Below are 23,787 nucleotides of genomic sequence, written 5' to 3'. Positions count from 1 at the left end.
AAAGCCAAATGAACAAATCAAAAAATGTTTATAACACATTATAGTCTGGTTGTAAGGAGATATAACAAAGTTAGAGAAATTATTTAATATATGGTCTGCAGTTATTACATTGTACATGTACATTATTACAAATGCAATTTACTGTATTGTCATTGTGTATGTATGTATTTTTAATTCACAATTCCTTGGCTTGCAATTCTATAGACATTTAATAATATATAATAACAGACTAATATATTTGAGATTAGGATAATTATTCCTATTTATTTATGTACATTATTTAGCAATTTAGCTGTTCTTTAGGGAACATGAATTTTGTGGCAATTGATCTGCCTCCGATACGATATTGCGTGACTGAATCCCAATAAAAGACAAAGCACATGTCAAATCACTTGGAAAATGGTTTAATGATGTTTACAACAAAAGAGAACTGTACAGTTACAGTAAAAGATTATCTTTATAGGTGTATAAAACAAAACAAACAAAAATACAGCAGACAAATGCATCAAAAACTACTATGTATCCTGTTTCACATAATTAAAACTCCTACACAATCTTTCAGTTCTATGCCGCCATGACTGGAGGCCTGTTTTTTTTTTTTTTATTATTTTTTGTCTTTTTATATGTTGTAGTAAGATCGGAGCAGTGTCCCTCAGTGTTGCAGTCCATGTTGGAAACCAAGACTTTACATTAGAGTCCTGGAAAGTCAATTCTTATTGGACTGCGGAATAAGAAAAAAGGGAGGAAACAGGGACACATTCCTTTAGATGAACCCAAGCTCCCAAAATGAGTTGTTAATGTTTTACAGAATGCATTTCTTGAGATACAGACTTGTTATGTACATGGTTGGCGTTTTTTTTTTTCCTTAGTTTTCTCTTTTGTTGAAAGCAATGGTCACTTGGGCTGTGAACTGATAATCACACACATGACACACCCAAAAACATACAAAAATACTATATCTTTTACCTACCAAGAGTAAGACAGTTTTGCAATTAGTTCCATGCTGTGACAGAAAAGAGAGATTACAACAAACAAACGAGAAACAGACGCTTTTCACGCAAGTTTTTCTCAGAAATATACCAAAATATACATCTAAGCTTTGGAATTACTGAGGCTAGGACTAAAGCCAGTGCTGGGTTTGTCTCTTAATACACATGCTGCAGGGTGGAAGGGACAGAAAACAGAGAGAGAGAGAGAGAGAGAGAGAGAGACACAGGACAGAGAGATATCTTTGGTATCTGCATTTGTCAAAAGTTAAATATTTGGATTTTTTGCTTTGGGATAGCGCTTGTGTGGTCCTACGGCCGCACGTTAGAGTAAAGCATTGAACAAAGTGTCACTGAAGCCCGTTGGCCCGAGGTCTGAGCCGGAGGGACACAGTCCATGAAGAGTGAAGAACCATGATGCATAGTGTCACAGCTGAACAGAGTCTGTAGTGAAGAGACAATGTCAAAGGAGAGAGCGGAGAGGAAGTGGGAAAGGGAGGAAGAGGAGGAGGGGACACAGCAGTGAGTTTTAGCGACCGCAGGATGTGTATTCCTGGAGACAACAGGGTAAATGTCCTGGGACTACAGTGTACAGGTGAGGAGGAAGAGACGGACACACTGCGAGAGGCAGGAACAGCATTTTCACCACAGTCCTTGAGAGAGAGGGAGGGAGGGAGGGATAGAGTGGAGGTGGGGAGCATCCTAGCAACAGCGCTCAAGACAGATAAACATACAGAGTCCTGAGCATGTACAGTGTGCGCAGGATTAACCCTCAGTGTGTATTAACAAACACCACCCAGCTACCACCAGATTGGTTCGTGTCTGTCAGAGAGAAGCCCGCTCAGCTCCCATTCAAACCCCCGCCGATCCCCGCCCACAGGCACTGAAACCGCTGCACCGGCGAGAGGCCGGAGGGGTTCTTTCTTCCGGGCAGATACACATTCGCATGCAACAAAAAGCAAAACTTTTTTATTTTTTTTATTTTATTTTTTATAGGTTAATCAAGGTCGTGCAGCCGGGATTTTATTCTGAGCAGTGAGGCGGGGATAGGTGGGAGAGGGTGTCGTTCGTTTACAATCAAGTTAAAGTCTTTGGTTAATGTTGGTACCACAGGGAAGCGAGAGCGGGCTGCGACAGCACACCGTCACGTGGGAAGACGTGAACATACCTGTACCAGGTCAAAGTGGGGGGGGGGGGATTAAATAAAACTCAAAAGATTGTCAAACTCAAAAAAAGATGGAGGGGTATTAAAATGCACTTCTACCTACACCATAGCAATCAAGTGGTTAATTTCTATAACAGAGAGCAACATTAACCTGACAAAAACATATAATTTCACCCAATGTTGAAATATATCAGTGTGCAACATAAAGAAAGAAAAACAGCAGACATTCATGAGTACTGGTACATATTCTGTCTCCCCCTTGTGGCGACATCTTCCTCAACTCTTTCCTAAGTACAGGTATGACCGCGCTTCTCCACTGACACAAGTTTGTGTATTTTCATCATTTTTTTGGTGAGATTTTATAAAATATTTATCTTATTTGTTAAGTAGATTAAAGCAGGTTTCACTCAGTCTCGAGTTAGAAATGAGGTATACAACAGCTCCTTTTGCCTTAACGGTGCTCCACGCTGCCTAAGTCAACACGTAAAGACCCGCAAACCAGTGTGGTGAATCAACGTACGGCAACTTGATGTGTGGCCCGATTCACGAAAGCATTATGAAAAATCTCAGAATTACCAACTGAAACCCGAACTGTCAAAGCAGAGTCAGTGGCAAGAAGATCATCAGCTCTTAGCAAAGAAGAACACAAGTAGAACACAAACTGTAGCTAACCATTAGAAACCAAAAACTGGCTTGCTTAAAGGCTCTAGTTGATCAGTAGAGGAACCCCCAACCCTCCCCTGGACAAACAACAAAAATAAGTATTCCCGTGTCTCACCTCTATTTAAAGCCACTCAAACACCTGCCGGAAGATGGGGAAAATGCACTATAATGGTTTACAGACTGCCCTCACTTTTCTCTCTTTGTAAGACATGCTGTCTCTCTCACACACACACACACACGCACACACCCACCTGCTGGAATTATTAGTAAAGCTTTTCTCACAGGTATCATCAACCTGCCTGAGTCACACCTAAAAATCATAGGTAGCAACGTAATCATCCCAAGTGCCAAAAATGCCCAAAGTACACTGTATTGTTTCAGTGAAACCAATGCACCAGGTGAGCTCACACACACACACACACACACACACACGCACAACAACAATGCTACAATGCTCATGTCTTCTACGTAACAATAAGGCATAAATGATAATGTTAATCTTTGTCAAACTAAGAAAGCCAGTGATCTTGCCCTCTCACACTATACAACATAATTAAAGGCATAAAGTAATAATAAAAAAAATCAAATGATTGTTAAAGACAGCACAGCAAATCAAGTTTACAATGACTCAACCAAAAAACAAAAGAATCTCTAAAAAGATTTAGATCGGATGCCTCAGAATCTCCTACCAAACCACAGGACCTTCTGCCAGGAGCGCCACGAGCACCTGAACCAGCGCCACGAGCACCTGAACCAGCCCCCCCGCTGTAAAGACCTGGTCGATACACGACGGACACAGGTGTCAGCGGCTCACGCTCCGCCAGGGCCTCAGATTTCTTCTCTTACTTTTTTGGTCTTGACGGTTTTGGAAAAAAGAAGAATTACCTTTTTTTCGCACTAATAAAAAGGAAGATTTAGGGGAGATTTTTTTTTGGAGTAAGCATGGTAAACACTACATTCAGTCTTGATAACATACTAGTTCAAATATAAAATATGAATATCTTACAAGTGTTTATATATATATTTATATGTATAGAATTAAGAAAAGTTTGTTTCTCTAATTCTTCAGTCTTTCCTCAGATAAATATTTCAGTAACATCCTATGATACCAATGGCAACTGGTTCATCTTGCGAGCACATGTTCAACTCTTAGTAACTACGAACAGCACTGGAGCAGGACTGAGTCCTTTCGGCCTGTCGTGGCCTCAAAGACGGGGAAACTGTGAGCAGCCAGACACCCGCCGAGCTGCGAAGAGAAAGGCTTTTACTTTGGCAAGAAGGATCTCAAAATAATAATCAAACCTGGAAATACCCCATAAATAGTAGTACTAGAAAATAGCAGTAGTAGTAGTTGTCTTTTTATGTATGGTTCCTATGTGTGGTTTATCAGTATAAACTCTGAATGGTACGCCAGACAGTACTTATACATTCTACACTGGTCTATACACAGAAATGTCAAAGGGTGAACCTTGTGTTTAAGTGCTGCTGAGGTATATTCAGTCAAAGTAAATCAACAACAGAAAAGACGTACACAGGAGGATAACAAGCACAAATGTTTGCTGCTTACAGTCTCAGTGATCTGATAGTAATCACTGTTTTTATTTGGAAGAAGCAGAACAATGCTACTTTTGTTTGGGATTTAGTCAAATGTGTAGCACATAGGAGTATTTAGCCTGACTCTGTGTTGGGTAATATCATAGCCCACAGACAGACTTAGGGAGCAGCATATTGTTTCCGAACATGCTGGTTCAAAATGGCGGTGCTGAGAGGAGGTGTAGTACCATCTGATGAACAGATCTATGCATTTACAAAGGTGAGCCCTCTAAGATGGGAGCGTCCAAACCACAAAACCTGCCTAGCACAGGAAGCAGTCATAAAGCTATAGGAAAGCATGCAGACCGTTCAACAGCACAAGTCCACCGGGAGCTTCAGCAGCAAGTTGTTAAAGCTAAGTTTCTATGATCCTTGTCCAGCAGCACCAAATCGGGAATTATCAGGTGTTGATCGAGGTGAGCGACGAGGGAAATATTTTGCTTTCAGCGGCGTGAAGAAGTAGAGATGAACAGCAACTTGTGTGCTCGCACAGGCACATCAACTACTGAGAAAAACCACTTTGGTTCAAGCTGTTGTTTTTATGGCTGAATATTAGTACAAAACCAAACAACAGAACCTTTCTTTTTTGCTTCAGAAAAGTCCAAAACTGCTACCGAAACGGCCAAAAACTGATTAAAGAAGGAAAACAAGCCGTCCATGGCTCAAAGGAAACCAGAATCAGGTGTCAGGGGCCAGAACCTGCTGACAGAAAAATCAATTCAAAGAGTAAAAAAGGAAAATACTTTCAAATGCCCCCAATCCAACAGTCCCTCTCTTTTTGGTCAGTTGTGCTGCCAATTAAACTTTGAGCTATGAGACACTTGGTCAATTAAAAGAAAAAAAGAAAAAAAAGGTCATCTTTGGAAAATGATCATCAAAATATTGCATTTCTAATATCTGTTGACAATGAAGAGAGATTCTGTTCTCATAAATATATTGACTAGACTAAGCGACACTGACTACACACAGCAATTATTTTAACAAATATTTTTGGTATATCTTAAAGTACGTTAGCCAGCCAAGTGACTGCAGACAAAAAAAATAAAATAAAAGAAAGACAGAATTCCATTCCTCCCAAAAAAGGCAGACTGCAGCTCTTCAATCCAGTTTTTGGTACAGATACTGTGCACAAGTAGATACAACGGTACTAGTATTAAAAAAGAAAAGAAAACAAAAAAAAACACCCACAATACAATAACCTCGCCTAGCCAATCACCACACGTTTAGTATGATGAGCATGTCCCACGACTAGTCCTCCACAAAAAAGACCAGTTGGTCGTAGAGCCTTAACGCTGTTACTGAACTCTCAGCATCTGCCTGAGCTGAAGAGAACACATGCAGACGTCTACTTTCTACCTCTGAATCCAAACATAATGTACAGTTTCCCACTGGATCAACAACCAAAACGAAATCACCCTTCAGACACACGATTGCATGTCTGCAGCTCTTTTTTTTAAAGCTCTCAACATCACGTTTTCAGTCATTTCCTGTCAGTGTCAATGATCCGCACCTAGACCGCCGTTTTACACAAGCTTAGCGGCTACTTCGCCACTGCAGCGTGATGCAAAACTCAGTGTTTCCACAAAGAGAGACTAAGAGAGACACACCTGGTCCCTCCCACCCTTAAAGCAATTATAACCTTTATATCGGCCACTTATTACTTGTTATTAAAGCCTTATAACCACGATTAAAAAGTGATAGTTAAATCTTAACTTAATATTAGACTTACAAAGTTTTGAAAATGTCAAAAAATACAGACACTAAAGATAAAAAAAAAAAGTCTCTAAAATATAACTTTGATATGATTTACATCAAGGCCTGTCCAAAAAACCCAAAATAATTAAAGATGGGGTGTCGACACACAAATCCCCATTAGTGATGATGAACATTGTGAAATTAGTAATAAATCTGTTTAGTTTGAATGTTAAAAGAGAAAAATCCTAAAGTTTTTGGTTAGAAGTATTTCAGAGAAAATTCTGACCTGGAAAGAGGAGGATATATATATATATATATACACACACACACACACACACACACACACACACACACACACACACAACACACACACACGACATGTGAACAGCTTGATGGTGCCGAAGATATTTTCTTCCTGGACACTTGTCAAGGTTCATGAGGAGCGGCAGGCCAACAACAGTGTCCATCTGGCAACTGTGTGTGGGAAAAAACATCCAAGAATCATAAAGGAAAAGACAGAAAAAAAAAAAGCAAAGAGTTAACCTCAACCTCATTTGAGATTCTTTTCTTTTTGGTGGCAGCAAAAGGATTAAATAATGATAGATATAACGGAAAGAATGTGGCGTGGTTAGTGAAGCACAGAGCATATAACGACCTCCCTATTCCTATATGGTGTGATAAGAGTAGTGCACGACATAAGAAATAGGGCGTTAACTCGGGGTGCAGCCGGACTGGCTTCACTGAGCCTTGGAGGCGGCGGGAATGGTTGAGGCTTGCACAGGCACAGCGGCCGTGGACTGATGGTGAGTGTCGACCTGCAGCCCCATCCCAGTGGACACCAGGCTGACAGGGTTGTTAAGCAGCGACAGGTTCTGGAGGTTCTGGGGGTTTAGGAAGGTCATTATGGGCCCGTTGCCGCCAGAGGTGTTGGCGAACAGCAGGTTGCCGCCGTCCAGAGAAGTGATGGGGATTGTGCCATTCGCAGCCAGAGCTGTGGAGAATGTGAAACAGAATAAGCAGGTGGTGGATTTAGTGTTAGGAGGACAAGATAGTTGAAGGTGCTCACTTAGTGCAGGATTAGTTTTATTCATCATCAAAAACTTTTGACGCACAGCAGGATAAATGTTCATACTTGCAGAAGTAATTTTCCCTCTGCAGGATTAACTCCATGGGCGTGGCCTGAATTATCCACTTTAATATGCAAATGTGCTTACTCTTCATTAAATTTCTGATTTTTCTTGTCTGATTTTTTAATATGTAATTTTATCTGTACATGTTCATCTATATTTGCTCATTTATGTACTCCTCATTTTTCCTAATGAGTGCAAAGTCTCAAAGATTCTCAAATCTCCAAGCCTGAGACTTGAACTGTGCTTCTAGGTGATGATATAATTCATGAAAAGCTGAAATAACAATTATATAATGTTTAATTTAAATTTGTTCATTGGAGTATGTGCAGTAACTGGATCAAATCCAAATGAGGACTCTACATGGGTGATGCAGAGGATTTTCTTATTTAACACTGACCATTATGAAATGCTGTATAACGTAAATGAAGTTAATTTCAACTTCTGATTCAGTTTTTATGCTCGTCCTCTAGTTTATGCAGCGTCTTTTTCTCCGAAGAAAGACAAACCATCCAAATGAGATGTCAATAGAAAAACAGTCCAAAGTTCCAAAAAGGTTGGGAACCCCAGCTCCATACGGTGCACAGGAAGTGAATTGAAGTATTGAGGTGATATTAGTACACACCTTGAATGGTGGCCAGGGTGCTGTTACTCAAGAAGGCAGGACTGAGGCCATTGGCAGTCAGACTGAGCAGGGCCCCCCTACACACACACAAACATAGATGAAGATCATATAGGTCAAAGGAGAAAAGCAACTAAGCAAGATTAACAGAGGTTAGAATTAGATGACCAGTTGGACCATAGCCAGTACTAACCCTTGAGGGAACTGGGAGGAGGCCATCAGTCCTGGGTTGAGCCCTGCAGCAGCAGCAGCCATAGCAGCAAAGCTAGCGCTGGTGGGTAACTGAGCCCCCTGCAGTGCTGCAGTGAGCCCCGGGGACGCCACCATCACCTGACCTGTCCCCAAAGTGGTGGCTATGGATGTCGGGGCCTGGGAAAAGATGGTCGCCGCCTGGGTGATAGCCTTGCTCTCTGCGGTCGTGGACAGAATAGTCGGGGATGGGCTTAAAGACGGAGAGCTGGCTGTGGTGAGCATGGGTGAAGTGGAGATGACGGATGCAGTGTTTGTAGCTCCAGCTGTTGTGCCTTTTGGGGAAAATGGGGAGAAAATACAAGAAATAAAAGTTAACCTTAAATTCTATTATTTTGTGTGATAAGGAAAACACTTTCAAAAAAAGCAAACACACACACCTGTGAAAGTCAAAGTGGAGACACTGGTGCTGGTGAGAGGCATCACTGGGTTTACAGTCAGAGTGGTGGGTGTTGAACTGCTCACAAGGCTTGCTGTGCTGGGCACCTGAGCAACAGAACAAGGGGAAGGATTGAAAACACTTCCGTTTCAGCATCAATGATCTACAACTACAAAAGGAAACACCTCTCCTGCGTCTCTACAAAATAGTTCTACAAGTATCATTACGTGTGAGTGTCCAACCTTACCAATGGGCTACTGGGGGTAAAGAGGGTTTTAATGGGGTTGCCGCATCCTCCACTGCTGGGCGGGTTAATCCTCTTCTCTTTCTGCCGGCGATTGCAGAACCAGACCCGGATCACCTCCTTCTCCATGTTGAGCTGGTCAGCGATCATGGTGATCTCTTCAGAGGTAGGTTTTTGGTTCTGCTTGAAGAGGGCAAAGAAGCCAGGGATTCCCTGTCAGCACTGAGGAGACTAAATGATTGGCTACCTCCACGTCACATATATACTATGATGATTGTACATACTTACAAACTGGTAAAATGTACAAAACTTCAGTCAGGTTTGCCAGGTAGCGAAAAGAAACCATTCACCACCCCAAAACCACTGCTGCTGCACAACCCACTTCTCCATTATGAATCCATTTTAAACAATCCTACTGTGTCCAAATGTTACAAATTTGTCTGTCTTATGTTTGGAATTTTGCACAATAAGCAACAAATGGCAAGCCCTAAGTTTTGCTTAATGTGAATAGAAACATACTTCCTGGTCAGATCAATATCGGTGACTTAAGGAGTAAGAGTTTCTCACCTCCAGAAAGCTCTTTTCTAAGGCCACTCGGATGTTGGTCTCAATACTAGTCCTCTTCTTCCGTCTGCGGTTAATCCCCTCGATGCCCATGCCTGGGGAGCCCAGAGCACTGGGGCTGGACAGGGCCTGGTCAGATGTCAGGTTCTCGGCACAAACAGCACCGGAACAAAGGAGAAGTAGGGAGGTAAAGACAAGGTACTGAAAACATACACAACTTGTCCTTCACCCTGTTCCATGAGACAAATAAAGATGTGAGGAAAACAACTGGATGCACATGCAGGGGGATTAAAAGTATTATCTCCTTATTCCATTTGCCTCTGTTTGACTCATTCAGGTTGGTTCAGGGACAAACCTGCATCATTGAGCCACTTCTCCAGCAATGGCTTGAGTTTGCACATGTTCTTAAAGCTCAGGTTCAAGGCCTCAAAGCGAGAGATGGTGGTTTGGCTGAAGTCATTTCCATACAGCTTCCCCATGGCCAGGCCAACATCACCCTAGAGACAGAGTGAGACGGTAATGTAAGCGCCAGGGTCACAATTCATTTTACTCACAGCAAACAATCCCCTTTGAGTCAATAATCCAATGTCTTATATATACTAAGAAATATTTATATATTAGGGCTGTAACGATACTCAGGATCCACGGTTCGCTTCATACTTCGTTTTATTTTTTATATCTTTTTGGGGGTAAAGACAGAGTACTGACCATTTCTTGGTTTTATTAAAACAACAAAATTTGGAACAGTAAAGAGAAGAACACTAGAGAACATGTTGAACTTGACTTCACATGAAACTACGTAAACAAAATAACCAAAGAATAGGAAAGAGGGGGTTTGTGTGCATCTCCCACAGTCTCAACGTCCAGAGTTCAATCCGTATATTTACAAAGTCTGTTTCAGTCTCCCCACAAGCCCAACACAGTTCAGTTAAATCCAGTTCAAACATGGACGTCTCCACCACGGTCTCGGTTTTGGTTCAAGAATCGTTACAGCCCCAGTATATATATATATATATATATATACACAAAAGATGAGTGGAACTGCAAATCTGAGAATCACTGAACTATTGCAGATAACAAATCTATTCAGTCCTACACTCACCTGTGTGAAGCCCAGTTTAATGCGTCTCTGTTTGAAGGTCTTGGCAAACTGCTCCAGCTCCTCCAGATCACTCGGCTCCTCCAGAGTGGGGGTATCCAGCCGCTTGGGTGGTGTCTGACTGTGGAGGGACTGAATAGACGTGGCTGCTGGTGGAGTTGCAGGCTGCAGAAATATTCAATCGAAATATTCAATTTGACTGTTATTGAGGGGTCTGCAAAAGGGAGCAAAAGTCAAACTGTAGTAGAAAATACAAGCAAAGCCATAAACACAAGTTTTGTAATGTGTTTTTTTTCTTATACCTGGATTACTGATGGTGAAGTCAAACCAGTATAACTGAAACAGTTTAGCAGGTGGTGGACCTGCTTCGCTTCGTTACCAACCTGAGTTGCAAGGTTGATGTTAGGTTGAGTCGCCAGGAGGTTATGTTGGTTTGGAGGTAGATTTCGAAGGGCTTGCAATATGCCCGCAGAGTGAAAGACAAGGGAGGGAAAATCCAAAGAAATGTTAAATGACAATCCAATAATTTGTCTGTGTATTTTGTTCTGCATGCAAATGACACACTGCACATGTGTAACTTACCTGGTTGGGGTTGTGACTGTGAGATGATGAACTGATGGGGTGCGGTGATGTGGTGGCCAGGCTGAACCAGAACAAACTGAGGCAGATTCTGCGGCTGTATCTGATGGAGGGGAAAAAAAACACAATATGAATTACCACAATAATGTATTGTGTTTGGTTTTTAGTGATAATTTGTTTAGACTGAAAGCAAAGATGAAAAATTACTGCAGTTTCATACTATCACACGGATGTCAGCTGCTGGTTCATTCAGTAAAATAATTCAGTGTTTGAGGTTTGCGTACTATTCGGAAAATTAATAACAATTATATTATCTGCACTCCCTTGGTACAGCAGTTATATGTTGTATGATGAGAATTTACATAAATCAATGGGATTTTGGCAAAAGTCTGTTCCTTTATTGTAACACAGAAACAATGTTAAACCCACAAACCAGCCAACAAACAAATGGACAGGGGTGAAAACATAACCTCCTCAGTGGGGTCTGAAACGTGTTTAAAAGTCGTATTGAAAAAATCTAGTCTAATTTAACATGTTACATTAGGTCAGTTGTAAAATAAATGTAGTGGTATTACTGCTACTTTTTTAAAAACAATACTTTGTGTTGCAACTTAAGACCAAATTTAAACATTAACAAGTTTTGTGAAAATATGTTTTGAGGATTTGCATGATTGTGTCATACTTGTGTGATCTGGATGGGCTGTGACAGCTGGGAAATGGGTGTGGCAGCAGACGCTGAGATGCTCGCCCCAGTGGTGCTGTTCTGCTGGTTGGCTGACTGCTGCACGGCTGCAGCCAGAAGCTGAGCCTGCTGGATCAACAGCTGCTGGTGTACTGGGGTCAGGGTCAACTGGAGAAATGTTGACAGAGAGGCAGAGACAAGGGAGGTTTCAGAGAGAGAGAGAGAGAGAGAGAGAAGGGAAACAGAAAAATAATCCTTTAGAAAAATAAGTTTCCAGTATAATACAGACAGGACGAGTTAGTATTGTCACAATACTCAAGTTTTGGCTTCGATACCCATGTTAAGTTTCATTTCCATCATGTCTACTACAATACCACAGCAGGATTATGTTGTGACAAATGTAACACATTGTTCTTGACGAGGAATCCGTCTTAATTATGTACCTTAAGATAAACACTTAATTTGTTCCCTAGTATAGTAACAGCAGGTGGACTGCATTAGTTTATGCTGCTGCCAACTGCTGTTTAAATTGCTCCAGTTTACTGTCATGCAGTCGACATGAAGCTCTGCCTATTCCAATTTCTCATTTTGGTTATTCCAATTTGTACACACCCTAACAGGTCGAAGTTAAAGTGGATTCACCACCATACTGAATACATTTGGTTAAAGTACTGACTGTTTATGTAAATTTAACTTTTCACAAAGGTATCGAAGTAGTATTGAAACTTTGGCTATCATGGCAACACTAATATGAGCCCAGACAAGCAAAATGGAGGAAAGACTCATGCAGCTGAGCCGGTCAAAAGTGCAAATGATCATGTTGATGTCGTGTTCAAACTCAAACATGCAAACACTCCACATGCACAGAAGCCATTCACTCCCGCACAGCACGACAGCGAGCAGCCGCATTCAAGCCATCTGGTCTTCTCAACGACAGTACAGCCTTAGGTAGAAGATGGACATGAGTAGTGTTGTAAGGTCGGCCCAACCATGAGTGTAGAAACGCGAAGACTATGTCCAACGTGTCACTCCATGTCCGAGTATGGAGGAATTTGGACATAGCCTAACAACCACAAGGATGAACAGACAGACAGGCAGAGGAGACACCAGCCTTAGCCACAGAATCAGGGCGAGCAATGGTTTCATCACCCGAGCTCTCCTGTTTGACGTTCGGGTGTTCAGGTGTCACCCCAGATGCATGGCTACGACTGGGTTTTAACTTTAGGTAGTGAGGCAACAGGCCACTTACTCCAGCAATCTGTCCCCCAGCCAACATTAGCTGTGTTTGAGGCAATACACTCTGCTGGACGGAGGCCGGAAGAGCACTCGAGTCTTCCAACTTAGACTAGTGGAGGTGAAGCAAAGAAGGGGGGGGCTTAGAGGACATTTTCCTACAGGCAAAACTAAGAAATGACAAACTTTCTTTATGTTTTAACTAAAAGCAACTTGAAAGAGTATTTAATTTTAACGGACTTCCATTAAAAAAGGCATAAAACTCAAACCACAATGAAAGATCAAATCTCTGTGTACCTGAGCAGCACTCTGAGAATGAGCCTTTCGACTCTGAGCAGGGAGAGGAATTTAAATTAAAAAGGAGGTGCGAAAGTGGGTATTTCAAATGTGCTGCAGCCTTCGGAGACGAGGAAAGCGGAGGGGGGCGTTGAGATGCTAATTAAAATAACTGTTATGCAGTGCATGTAAATTCTGCATAGATTTGCATATTCTCGGCCATCTGTTTCCGAGCAACCGCAGAGCAGCTAATTAGCATACAGGGTTGATTAATCTGCCTCGTTGCCTGGCGACACCCGGAGAGCCTGGCTCATTTATATGATTTGCTTGTGCATGTGTGAGAGCGGATGAGCATACCTCTGTTCAAACTTCATACGTTCACTTTAAAGCTTACAATTAAACTGTGTCGTTACACCAGAATAAAATTTAAAAAATCGACAAAGAAGGCTCCTGCTGCAAAAACAGAAAAACAAAAAGTCCCGTGAGGTTAAGTTCGTGATGGTGTGCATCATGTGTTACCTGTTGGAGGAGGGCTTGTGCGTGTGCATTTGTGATTGGAACCGTCTGTCTCTGAAAGTCCAATCCATTGATTTGGATTCCTGAGGATAGAAATACGGTTCATGAGACATGCGCTCAGAAGAGCTCAGAGACATTATATATATGTTAAACACAACATTAATGAGGAACCGATACTGGAAACTCAGTAGAGGTAAATTAACAGATTTCAGGTGAAAAAAAACTGTTAAAAACATATTTTTACAAGTGATAACACATTATGTACAGGTATAAAAGGTTATAGAACTGGTGCTTAAATCTGTTTAAATGCACGCTGTTGAATCATCATAAAATTAAATATTAACTCTGTGGGAGAACTAAAAACTCAAAGCACACATCAGCACATATCATTAATATTTTCGTAAGTCATCGCTACACAACAGAAATACAAAGCGGAGCACTGAAACGTCATTCAAACATTTGTGATCAGTGAATTACTGAGACAGAGCAAATTACTGTGATATTCAAGTTTCACAAGTGAGGGAAACAAAAGGAGAACTGCTCACAGGGATTTTAGAAAGCTGCCATCAGCTATTATTAAATGACCCAATAATCCAAAAAAGGTGCACAGGAGTGAGCATTCCCTAATAGTATCTGCAATGTTCATTTCAGTAGTGTATATAAAACCTGTTGAATGTCGCGGTAAAACATCCTGATTACATCCTAGCAAAGGAAAAAAGAAATAAAAATAGACAATCAAAAAAATCTGGAGGTCACTCACCAGTGTTCCCGTCACCAATTTCCATTGCACATTTAGTAGTTTCTGACTGATTATTCACTTTAGCATCTGGAAGAGCCAGACAGAGACAGATAGTGAGACACACTATCGCCGATAAAAACACAACACAGCCCTGTTACAGTTATTTGAGGGGTGGTCTCTCTTGTCGCCTGCATATTTTGCATAATTGCATGATTCTCAACATTAGCATTTTAATCATCATTCAAAGATTACCGAGCCAAAAGGAATCACCTAAACAAACCAACTCCATCTACAATCCCAGTGATAGAAGAAAAAAACAACTGCCCTAGCACATACATGCACTCAACTCGCATCAGTGACATTTTGAAGCAACCTGTGTCTCACACAGCAACGAAACCCAGCTGATCAAACACTCACCCACGACTGCTCCACCTGGGTTTTCCAGCATGGTTGCTGATCCTATCAAGGAAAATTGCCACCGCCGGGGCAAACCCACCGACAGGCTGTCCGGCACTCTGCTCCTCCTCCCACTCTTCACTCTCCACTGGTCAGCAGTGAGCAGAGTTCAATGCCAGCAGAGCTACACGCAGACACAGTGGCACTGTCCACCGCACGGTTCACTGAACAACACTGGGATACGCTCACCGTGAAAGCCAGCAGAGTTTAGGCAAACAGCTCTCCTTCCCTCGCTCTGCGCTCCCTCTCTTTTCTTTTCTTATAGCTCTGCCCCGCTCTCTTTACAGTGCCTCCACCGCACTCCCTCTCTCCATCTCTCTCTAGTGTGCAAGTCTGTCTGTACTTCAGAAAAAGTTCACCCTCTCCTTCTCTTGCTGGAATGAAAAAACGACGAATGCAGCTGGCGGCCTCCTCCAACTCTGCTGCACCCCCGCACCCTCCACCCCAACTCTATAATGAAGCATAATCAGTATTCAGCTGATTAAAGCCGTATGCAAATCTGCCCCTGCCTCGTTAGCAATGCAAGGCTTTGAAGTCCTGCGAGCTACGCATTTCACAACGGGCTCTGAAAGCTTTCTGCATAATTTAAACCCCTATAAATATTTATCAGCTCATTAGCATATTAATTGGATGGCTTTTGGAGGACGATAAAAAAAAAAAAACAGGAGAATAAGGACGACACAGAAAAAAAAAAAGGGTGAAAAAAAAAGTGCTCAAACTAGCGCTTGGCGCAGCAGAGGGAGGGGAGGCAGCAGCACAAGACCAATTATTGTGCCAGTGCACGGCTAAAAAGTAATTAGCTAAGAGCAGGTACCAGGCCGAAAATATCCCAGAATGCAGTGTGAGGCCTGTCGGGGGTGGTCTGGGTGTGTTGGTAAAGTAGACTGCATTAATAGCACGTCCAAGACTGCTCGTTCAGAGAATCTCCAGGAGTCATGGAGACCCGACCTAACTGCTAAGGAGGGCGGAGGAGGACGGAGGGGTGCGAGTGGGAGGGGGACTTGCTCAAACGGAAATAAATAACTCCACATTAATCCAACACAAGCCTGTCATTACTGCTAGACCCCCTGTGGCTAAAGCATTCCACAGCGAGCGACCACAGCGAGTGGGTGGCAGGCTTTTGCTGTCTATGTTTATGAAGTGCTTGGGGATTAGCATATTTAGATTAGCTTTACATTCCATTACTATTTCATTTTGGGGCCTTTTAAATTCATTTCCAGCATGCTCGGAGAGTTAATACAGCAGGGGGGGGGGACGCTCTTGCTATGGCGCTGCACAGGTGTCTGGTGAATCAGAATGACTGGACTGGAATGCATGACTGTATTGGGGTCTACAGAGGAAGGGGCTTACCAACTAAGTCCACAATGCTACTCCTGGTTTTAGCTCTAATCAACTTTTTCACTTATCACACTGCAGGACAAAGGCATTTACATACTAGCTGACCTGATGTAATGATGCCAAGAGGGCATGGTGGCAGTTCATACTTAAAACAAATACTTTTATCAGCAGTGCGAGTACACAAGGGGCAGGTCTTCAACCAGAGAGCAATGTTTGTACACAGCAGTGTACTTTAAAGACGCACAACCAGTGGCTCCTGAAGGTTTTTGTTGTCCGATATACCCGAGGTACCCCTGCATTCACACTATTCATCCAGTGTCCAATGTGGCCATTTAAACAAATTGTTGTTGGTCAGTAAAATGTCTCAAAATGGTGAAAAATGCATTTTGCGACTTCCTATACTTCAAGCTGACATATTAACACCTTCTGGTTTTGTCTCACCACCAATCCAAAATCCAAAGATATTAAGTTTACAGTGGTATAGGTCACAGGAAAGCTAAAAAAAATCCTTACGATTGAGAGTCTGGAACCAATAAATATTTGGCATTTTAGCTTGAAAAAAGACAATAATGATCAATTATAAGAAAAACTGTTACATTTTCTGTCAAATCTCAAATTTTTGGAATACAATTTTTATACAAGATAACTAAGTTGTCAGACTTGGAGTAATGTATTTCTATCTGCCTGCTGACATGTTACAGTAACTTTCAGTCAGAGTGGTGATGTTAAAGTCTTACACCTGACTCAGGTTGTTAAAGGTGTGTCCTGTCAAATCTACCTGTTGTAACTGGTAGTTAATTAATATCATGAGATTCACGAAAGCCATCAATGTGTTATCATATTTATCTGTTTCTACTCTCCCTAAACAGAAATATGGACAGCTTTAAATCAACTAATAATTTCTATTTTTGTTATTACTTCAACGTCAATTAATACTGCATTATACTCCACACCCATCTCCACTGTTCATCACTTCAAACAACAGTGTTTATTTAGCTCCGGCCTGCTGTTTACCAAGGTGTCTGCCACAGAGTATACACAGTTGGCCCACTGGTGTAAAATATCTGAAACAGACCATCTCCACAGAGTGAGTCTGAGACGTCAGGAAATTAGTCCAAGTCCTAATGACCTCTTCAACATTCACATCATGCAACCAAATGGGAAAAACAAAGGAGATATGGATGCTAAGGCAGTTATCAGCAGTGCACCTAAACACATGTACACTTACTTGGTCGAATGGTCTGCAAAAACCCTGCTGTGGAACAATACATTATACAAATATCCTGTGAAGAGAATTTTAAATAGGTATCTCATTAGCACGGTAATACAGGGAGGCTGACTGAATACTGCAGGGCCGTTAATGTGAGCAGAGAGATTCAACATGAGACTGAGCAAAAACTTAATTAGCACATCCATATTCTGCCCTGATACCTATATTCTTCATCTTAAATACAGAATACATCAAGAGCACTTTTTCCACACCTAGAACCGTCTGAGCACTAAGCAGAGTTTTGAACAGACAGGATGTGTGGTCACGACAGATAATCTTTCAATTTAACAGACTTAATAACCAAATAACCCTTAAGCTTCCTGGTTTAATGCAGAATCAACATGGATATCCAAACCATATAGAATAGCCTTTAATACCAGTTCGAGTTTAAAAAAAACAACACAATCTGACAATAGGTGGTGCAAACAAGCAACACAGAAAACACCAAACACAGGATGCAGTGCAATCTGATGAAAAGTACCACCGCTGTAAGAGACTGTGTTTTCTCTTGAGTGGTCATTAGCCAACTGCCTACAGGCTAGGTGGAAATTTCACTCCAACCAAATTAAAATGCAGTTTCTACAGGGTTTGCAAAGTAGGAATATTAAACTACATCCAATCAGCACATGCACAGGTCAGCCATGATTCACTGCTGCAGTTTATTGGTGCTGACAACCTAAATTCAGATGTAAATCTATCACCTAGGATGCTGATATTAGCATCAGCCTATGGTTATTCATGTGTAATTGGCATAGCAACATTTTCTCTCTGTTTACTGCGATACTCAAGAATATCTTCTTACCATAAGCGCCAACTGCTGGCAAACAAATCGACTACTCATTGAAGTCCGGCAAATTTATTACACCTTTATTCCATGTCCACTGTTATGTGGATTGGTCCGTTGGATTGTTTGTTTGTCACCAGAAATACAATAAAAAGAATGAAGGAACATTCACGAAACCCGGTGGAGTGTTGCGACAGATCCAGGTTTTTTTCCACATAAGGCATCTTTAGAGGACTGATATATATATGAGTCTGTGCAATTTGGTGCAGCTTGATTTTAGGAAACTGTTCAGCCTTAGCAAAGATATGAGCTCTACTGAGTGCCATTCTAGTCTAAGAAGTTCAGATTCTAATTAAATAAGTTTGATCAACAAGTTGGGATTTGAAATTTACCACTGGTCTCTGCTTTAAAATGATGGGAACATGATGTCTGTCCGAATTATTCCCTCCCCCACATGCTCTGTTTGAATGGGCATGTGCTCAGTACACAGGTTGTGGCCTGCCCAGTAAAGCGTGGCCAGTCATCTCCAGTGTTTGACAAATATTAGCAAAATAATTGATGACAAAACACATTAAGAACTGCATTGATTACAATGACAGGGAGGGGACATCCTCATTAGACATTAGACTGGCTACATTAGAAAACATTCGAGGCAGCCACCTGAAGGTGGCGCAGTAAGCATTAAAAACTCCACTGAAAACTCGTTCCATTTTCACCACAGAGACATTTATGGGCTTAAAGTATGGAGGATGAATGAATCATTTCTATTTACATTACCATTTTACAGCCATTGCTAAAGTGCACTCCAAACAGGCAATGTTGTGAAAGTAAGGGGTCTCTGTGAAAATGTAGCTGTGCCTCAGCCTCACACTTTAAACTTGCAGTATAAAATGTCCTAGAATCAATTATATAAACTAATGTGAGATAAACAAAATCAATTGTTAAAAATAACATGATATAATGGATGCACAGGTAAATAGAAACTGCAGAGCGTCTCACTCTGACTTTTGCGCTCACACATGCACCTCCTCCAGAGTCCAATGCATGTCTGAAAACAGCTATAATGTAACTTATATTATTCAGAGTTTCACCCACTTAAGTTTGTATGTCATCTAACCTGCATGTGCTACCATGTGATGTGACTAGGGGGGGTGTTATCTATTTTGGGGAGTATCTGATAGATATAGCCTGGTGGTTTATTTATGTTTACTGATGCTCCCTAATTAGGCAGACACATGAAAGTCATCAGGAACAACATGGCAATTGCTACTACCTTCCAAATTGTAGGTCATCGACCCCTCATCCCCCATTTTGTTGGTTCACCCCTGAAACCTACAGTACATGGTGCACTCTAGAATTCTGATTTGTACTTTGGTATCTAGCAAAACGGGTTTTAGTTGTGTTTCTCAATTTTAAATGCTTCAGAGCCTGATCTAACCTCAAAGCTAAGTTTGGAATTTATCTAAAGAAATAAAACATTATTTAAACAATAAAGGCCAATGTTTTTTAGGAAGATCTCTGTTTTACCTTGCTATGCTTGAAATAGGGCGTTGTTGTTTTGCATTGCTTAGTCAGAAATGAACCACCAGAAAAAAAGTGGTTTTCTGTCTAGAGCGCACCAAACAGCTCTTATTAGTTATGACTCTCTTTATCCACAGAGAAAAAACTTGTCTGATTGGAGCCTTCAACGAGGACTCCTCAGTACTTTGAGGTGGCATGTTCTGAATGTATTACCACAAGTGATGCATTATTCATAGCAACTGTGTTTACATTAATGAATATTCATGGTGGAACTACAAGGCTGGAATGAGGGTGGAACTGTAAAACTGATTAAATGAGAAAAGTAGCCTAAGTGTGGTGGTGACAGCATTATTTCTCATCTATTCTTTAAGTAGCCTAGTTTAATAAGTCAATCATTATTGTTTGTGCAAGGAGAGTGTTTCCATACATACAATGGATCTCATTGCCCAAAAATACTACCAGACAGAAAATGTAACTATTCACAACATTTAATGCTTTAACTCACTTGGCTTGATTTAAAGAATATAACTTAGCATCACCACTGTGTTACAATACATCACATGTAATGCCTGCAATGTGATAATATTATTACTGTGGGCAAAATTAGTCCGTGATTCTCCTTGTAACAATGGTATGACTTTAGTGTATTTGCATCATAAAGAAAGCGGTCTACTTCACTGGTAAGGCCTGAGACATAAAGATTATTAAAATAGACCAAATGTTTAAAAGACAAGTTCCAGCTCTGTTCAATATCTAATTTTGATTAGTAAAGATGGTAAAAAAAAAAACGCTCAAAACATAAATGGTCAGAAAAATGGAGACACCTTAAACTATTTTCAGACGGAAAGTCCAGAAAATATCAGGATTTTTTTCCCGGGCGTTGCCTTTCAGATAGGTAGAACGCAGCAGGACATTGTCCATGTCAGACTCGTTCACAACAGGAGAATGTCAGGAACATTCAAGCGAGGGGCAGCGTTTGAGCAGGGCACAACAAATTAATTCTGCTGCAGAGATCACAGGTTATTGTTTAAAACACATTGACACCAGCATAGGCCCTTATCACCAAAAGGAATTTGCAGTCTTTCAAAAACAAAGTCTTTTTAATCCTAAAATATTAGCGCTCTTTTGTGTTGTTCCTCTAGTTTTGGACCCATCGCGTGTTAGAAACTCCACCAACACACCCAATTGCTCGCTTGCTCCTTTCCGGACAATCTCCCGCCAAATTCTCGCATGGGCTCACTCTGATATTTGGCAGTTGGCCGGGGAAAGTTCCTGAAAATGTTGGGGGAAGCACCTGACTTTGAGATTTGCATATGCACATATATCAAATATCAGGAAAATGTGTTAATTTCTGTGCATGTCTGAGCTCAGCTATAGGTGCAAAAAACAACTGTCCAACTAACTTCACTGTAAGAGCAAAGAAAAGTGAGAAGCCCCTCCTCTGTAGTGGCGTTACAACGGACTAACCTCATTCAAAAACCCCTCAATGTCAAAGCACATGAGTCTGAAAAAGACGGTTTCATCGGGCTGTGTCAAGCTGTGTCTTGCCCGGCAATGAAACCTGCAGAGTGAATAGTAAGAATGCCCTGCCTGTTATTATTGTGGCCTTCCGGAAGTGGGCCTCACAACCCCTCCCCGAGCTGAGGGGGAGATGAGGGGTGAGAGAGGGGAGGGGGGGTGTCACACAGGTACAGTCTCTGTATTCAGTGGATCACAACTCCTGCAAGCGCTCGCTGCAGAAACAGGGTTAAACTGCAGAAATAACTCAGCCAGGAGCCACGAAAAGTGCCAACAAAATAAATTACATATTCAAATGAGGCAGATTAACAACAACAGCATCCAGACTGCTGCCACTCAAAGTTAGAAAAACAAAAGCTTGGCCCCAACTTCTCTCAAACTGTAGTTTGGACTCCTAAGAAGCAAGTTGAACTAAACACTAACCCACCATTGTTAGCTACACCCCCTCAGCGGGAGTTTCAGCAGAATTCAATCATCACAAACGTGAAGTTAGCATCTGGACCAAGCAAGTTCAGAGAATCGCAGCCAGTTAGCCACTCGTCACACTTACAGTTTATTTGATTTATTGTTATTACTTTAATACAAATAGATTTGAGTGTTTGTAAAGGGTGGGCTCCAGCCCGTCGTCGGCTGGTGGAATATGCTGAAGTCCGCACTCCGGTTGAGGCAGGCCCGCATGAATAACACAACAGGCTGCCGGGAGCTCTCCCTCTGCGCCGCGCACACAAAAGGCTGAGGCAAAAAAAAATGCTCTGCTGTAAAAAAAATAAATAAAAAAAAATCACGTCGAGCTCCGTGTTCACAGATGTGACACCGTGCGCTCCACCAGCCAGAGATATCACGCATTCCCCCGAACACATGCACACGAGCAGCGCTTGAAAGGGGACCGGGCGCCGCCGCTGGCCCCGGCGCACCGACCAAATGAATATGCAAAGCTCGTTCAAAAAGCTCCGGTGAGCATCAACACAAAGCCGAGCGCTAGCAGGCGAGCTAACGCTAGCCCGCTAGCAACCCCCCCCCCCGCTTCAATCAACCTGCGCTAGTCAAACATCTAAATGTGTCAAATATGTGCGGAGCCGCGTCGCCGATTACTAATAAAATATGCTAAACTGCGTTTGTCGGCGCTGGTATGAATATGTAGCGGCGTACACACGTCTAATCACACAAAGGGGGGAGGCATGTTTCCATGTAATTTGCCGTCGCACCGCAATAGCTCGTTTCCTCCTCTTGTCAAATTACAGTTGGAGTCGCTGGGTGTAAAAAAAACTCAACCCGCACAACACCAGCGTTCATCTTCGAGCCCGCCTCGGTTTGATCCGCGTTCCCATCACGATACATCGCGACTAACACAGTTTGAATATGAGTATGAATATGTAAAATGCTGTAATCATTACCTGGTCCTGAACTCTCATCTTGACTCGCTGCTCCTCCGTCCGCCATTTTGAATATTTAACCCGAAATCCCAGCCCTGAGCCTGGCTGCCTCTGAGTGTGTGCGTGCGTGTGTGTGTGTGTGTGTGAGAGACTGTGTGTGTGTCTCACATATACAAACACGCGCACACGCACACGCACACGCACATAGAAGTGTAAAACAGAGGGTGGAGTGTTTGTTGTTAGTTGTGACTTATTTACATACCTAAATAATCATCTGACTGCTCTTAAAAAGTACCCAGAAGGACGTGGGCGGATCTGACCCACAGCACGTTGACACTTTTTACACAACAACAACAATAACAACAACAAGGTTTATTTGTGTAACACATCTCAAAGTTTACATAAAATATGAAGGGCACAGTGACAAGTTGTAAAAGAGGTACAAACATTTAAAGCAAATTAAATAGAGAATTTGAATAATAAATAATGAAATAATAAGAGCTACAAGAGTAAGAGTGACAGAGCATTGTAAGTAATTGGTCATAATTTGATTTAATAACAGGTTGAGTCTTTAGCTGGTCCCAGATCAAGCAGCCTTTTATTTAAAATGATGAATATGAACTCTACTGAGTGCCATTTTGGGATGATTTCTATGTCATTTCACTGTGATTTGTCATTGTTGGTACTTTCAGCTGCATAGATCTCGCTCACTCCATCCATTCTACACATCCGTCTTTAAAAACTGTCTGAAAGGCAACTGATCAATGTGTCCGTGGCCTCCCCCTGACCCAAGTAATTTCACTTCTCTGATATGTTGGGATTTGAGGTGCAGACACGTGTTCTTCTATTCCAGCCACTTCCTGCATCTTACCCATTGAGATTCACTTTCCATTGAATTACATCACCATTAAATTACATCCCCTAACTAGATTCCCTCACCCAGTGAAACAGATTAACAGGTCAAAGATGGACGTTTACAAATGGACTGTGCCGACATGTTTTACTCCTTTTTATAAAAAAAATTACAAACACTGATTAGTTTTATAACCTGAATTATCCAGAAGAAAATCGAACAAAAAGTTGTCTCTGCGTGTAATGGAGTTGAATGTGTTGTCT

The 23,787-nt window shown here is 41.7% G+C and overlaps 1 protein-coding gene across 10 annotated transcripts; it reads right to left on the bottom strand.

Annotated features, from left to right (window-relative positions):
* Positions 1-388: 388 nt before the first annotated feature.
* Positions 389-22,790, bottom strand: pou2f1b (POU class 2 homeobox 1b). Of its 10 annotated transcripts, none has more exons than XM_035174072.2 (15): positions 22,693-22,776; positions 14,433-14,498; positions 13,676-13,755; positions 12,897-12,992; positions 11,648-11,815; positions 10,969-11,068; positions 10,689-10,840; positions 10,390-10,551; positions 9,643-9,784; positions 9,291-9,445; positions 8,727-8,906; positions 8,481-8,586; positions 8,045-8,375; positions 7,855-7,931; positions 389-7,093 (listed from the first exon to the last, which is right to left on the bottom strand). In XM_035174072.2, the coding sequence occupies exons 1-15, from the start codon at positions 22,736-22,738 to the stop codon at positions 6,840-6,842; spliced, it is 2,115 nt and encodes a 704-aa protein (XP_035029963.2). In that variant the 5' UTR covers positions 22,739-22,776; the 3' UTR covers positions 389-6,839. The 10 variants fall into 10 exon arrangements, with proteins under 10 accessions (XP_035029963.2, XP_035029960.2, XP_035029969.2 ...); XM_035174069.2 differs by having other exon boundaries at positions 10,689-10,867; positions 22,693-22,774; XM_035174078.2 differs by having other exon boundaries at positions 10,770-10,840; positions 22,693-22,772.
* Between the last annotated feature and the right edge of the window lie 997 nt (positions 22,791-23,787).

Source organism: Hippoglossus stenolepis, chromosome 13, assembly GCF_022539355.2.
Source record: "Hippoglossus stenolepis isolate QCI-W04-F060 chromosome 13, HSTE1.2, whole genome shotgun sequence".
Classification (NCBI taxonomy): domain Eukaryota; kingdom Metazoa; phylum Chordata; class Actinopteri; order Pleuronectiformes; family Pleuronectidae; genus Hippoglossus; species Hippoglossus stenolepis.
The sequence above is the reverse complement of the archived record's forward strand: the minus strand, read 5'-3'. Positions and strand labels throughout refer to the sequence as shown.

Coding starts and splice junctions, on each gene's coding strand:
- pou2f1b (XM_035174069.2), bottom strand. CDS start 22,738: ATGGCGGACGGAGGAGCAGCGAGTCAAGATGAGAGTTCAGGACCAG. Junction 14,499..22,692: donor AGATGAGAGTTCAGGACCAG/GTAATGATTACA, acceptor TGGCTCTTCCAG/ATGCTAAAGTGAATAATCAG. Junction 12,993..13,675: donor CACAAGCCCTCCTCCAACAG/GTAACACATGAT, acceptor CACCTCCACTAG/TCTAAGTTGGAAGACTCGAG.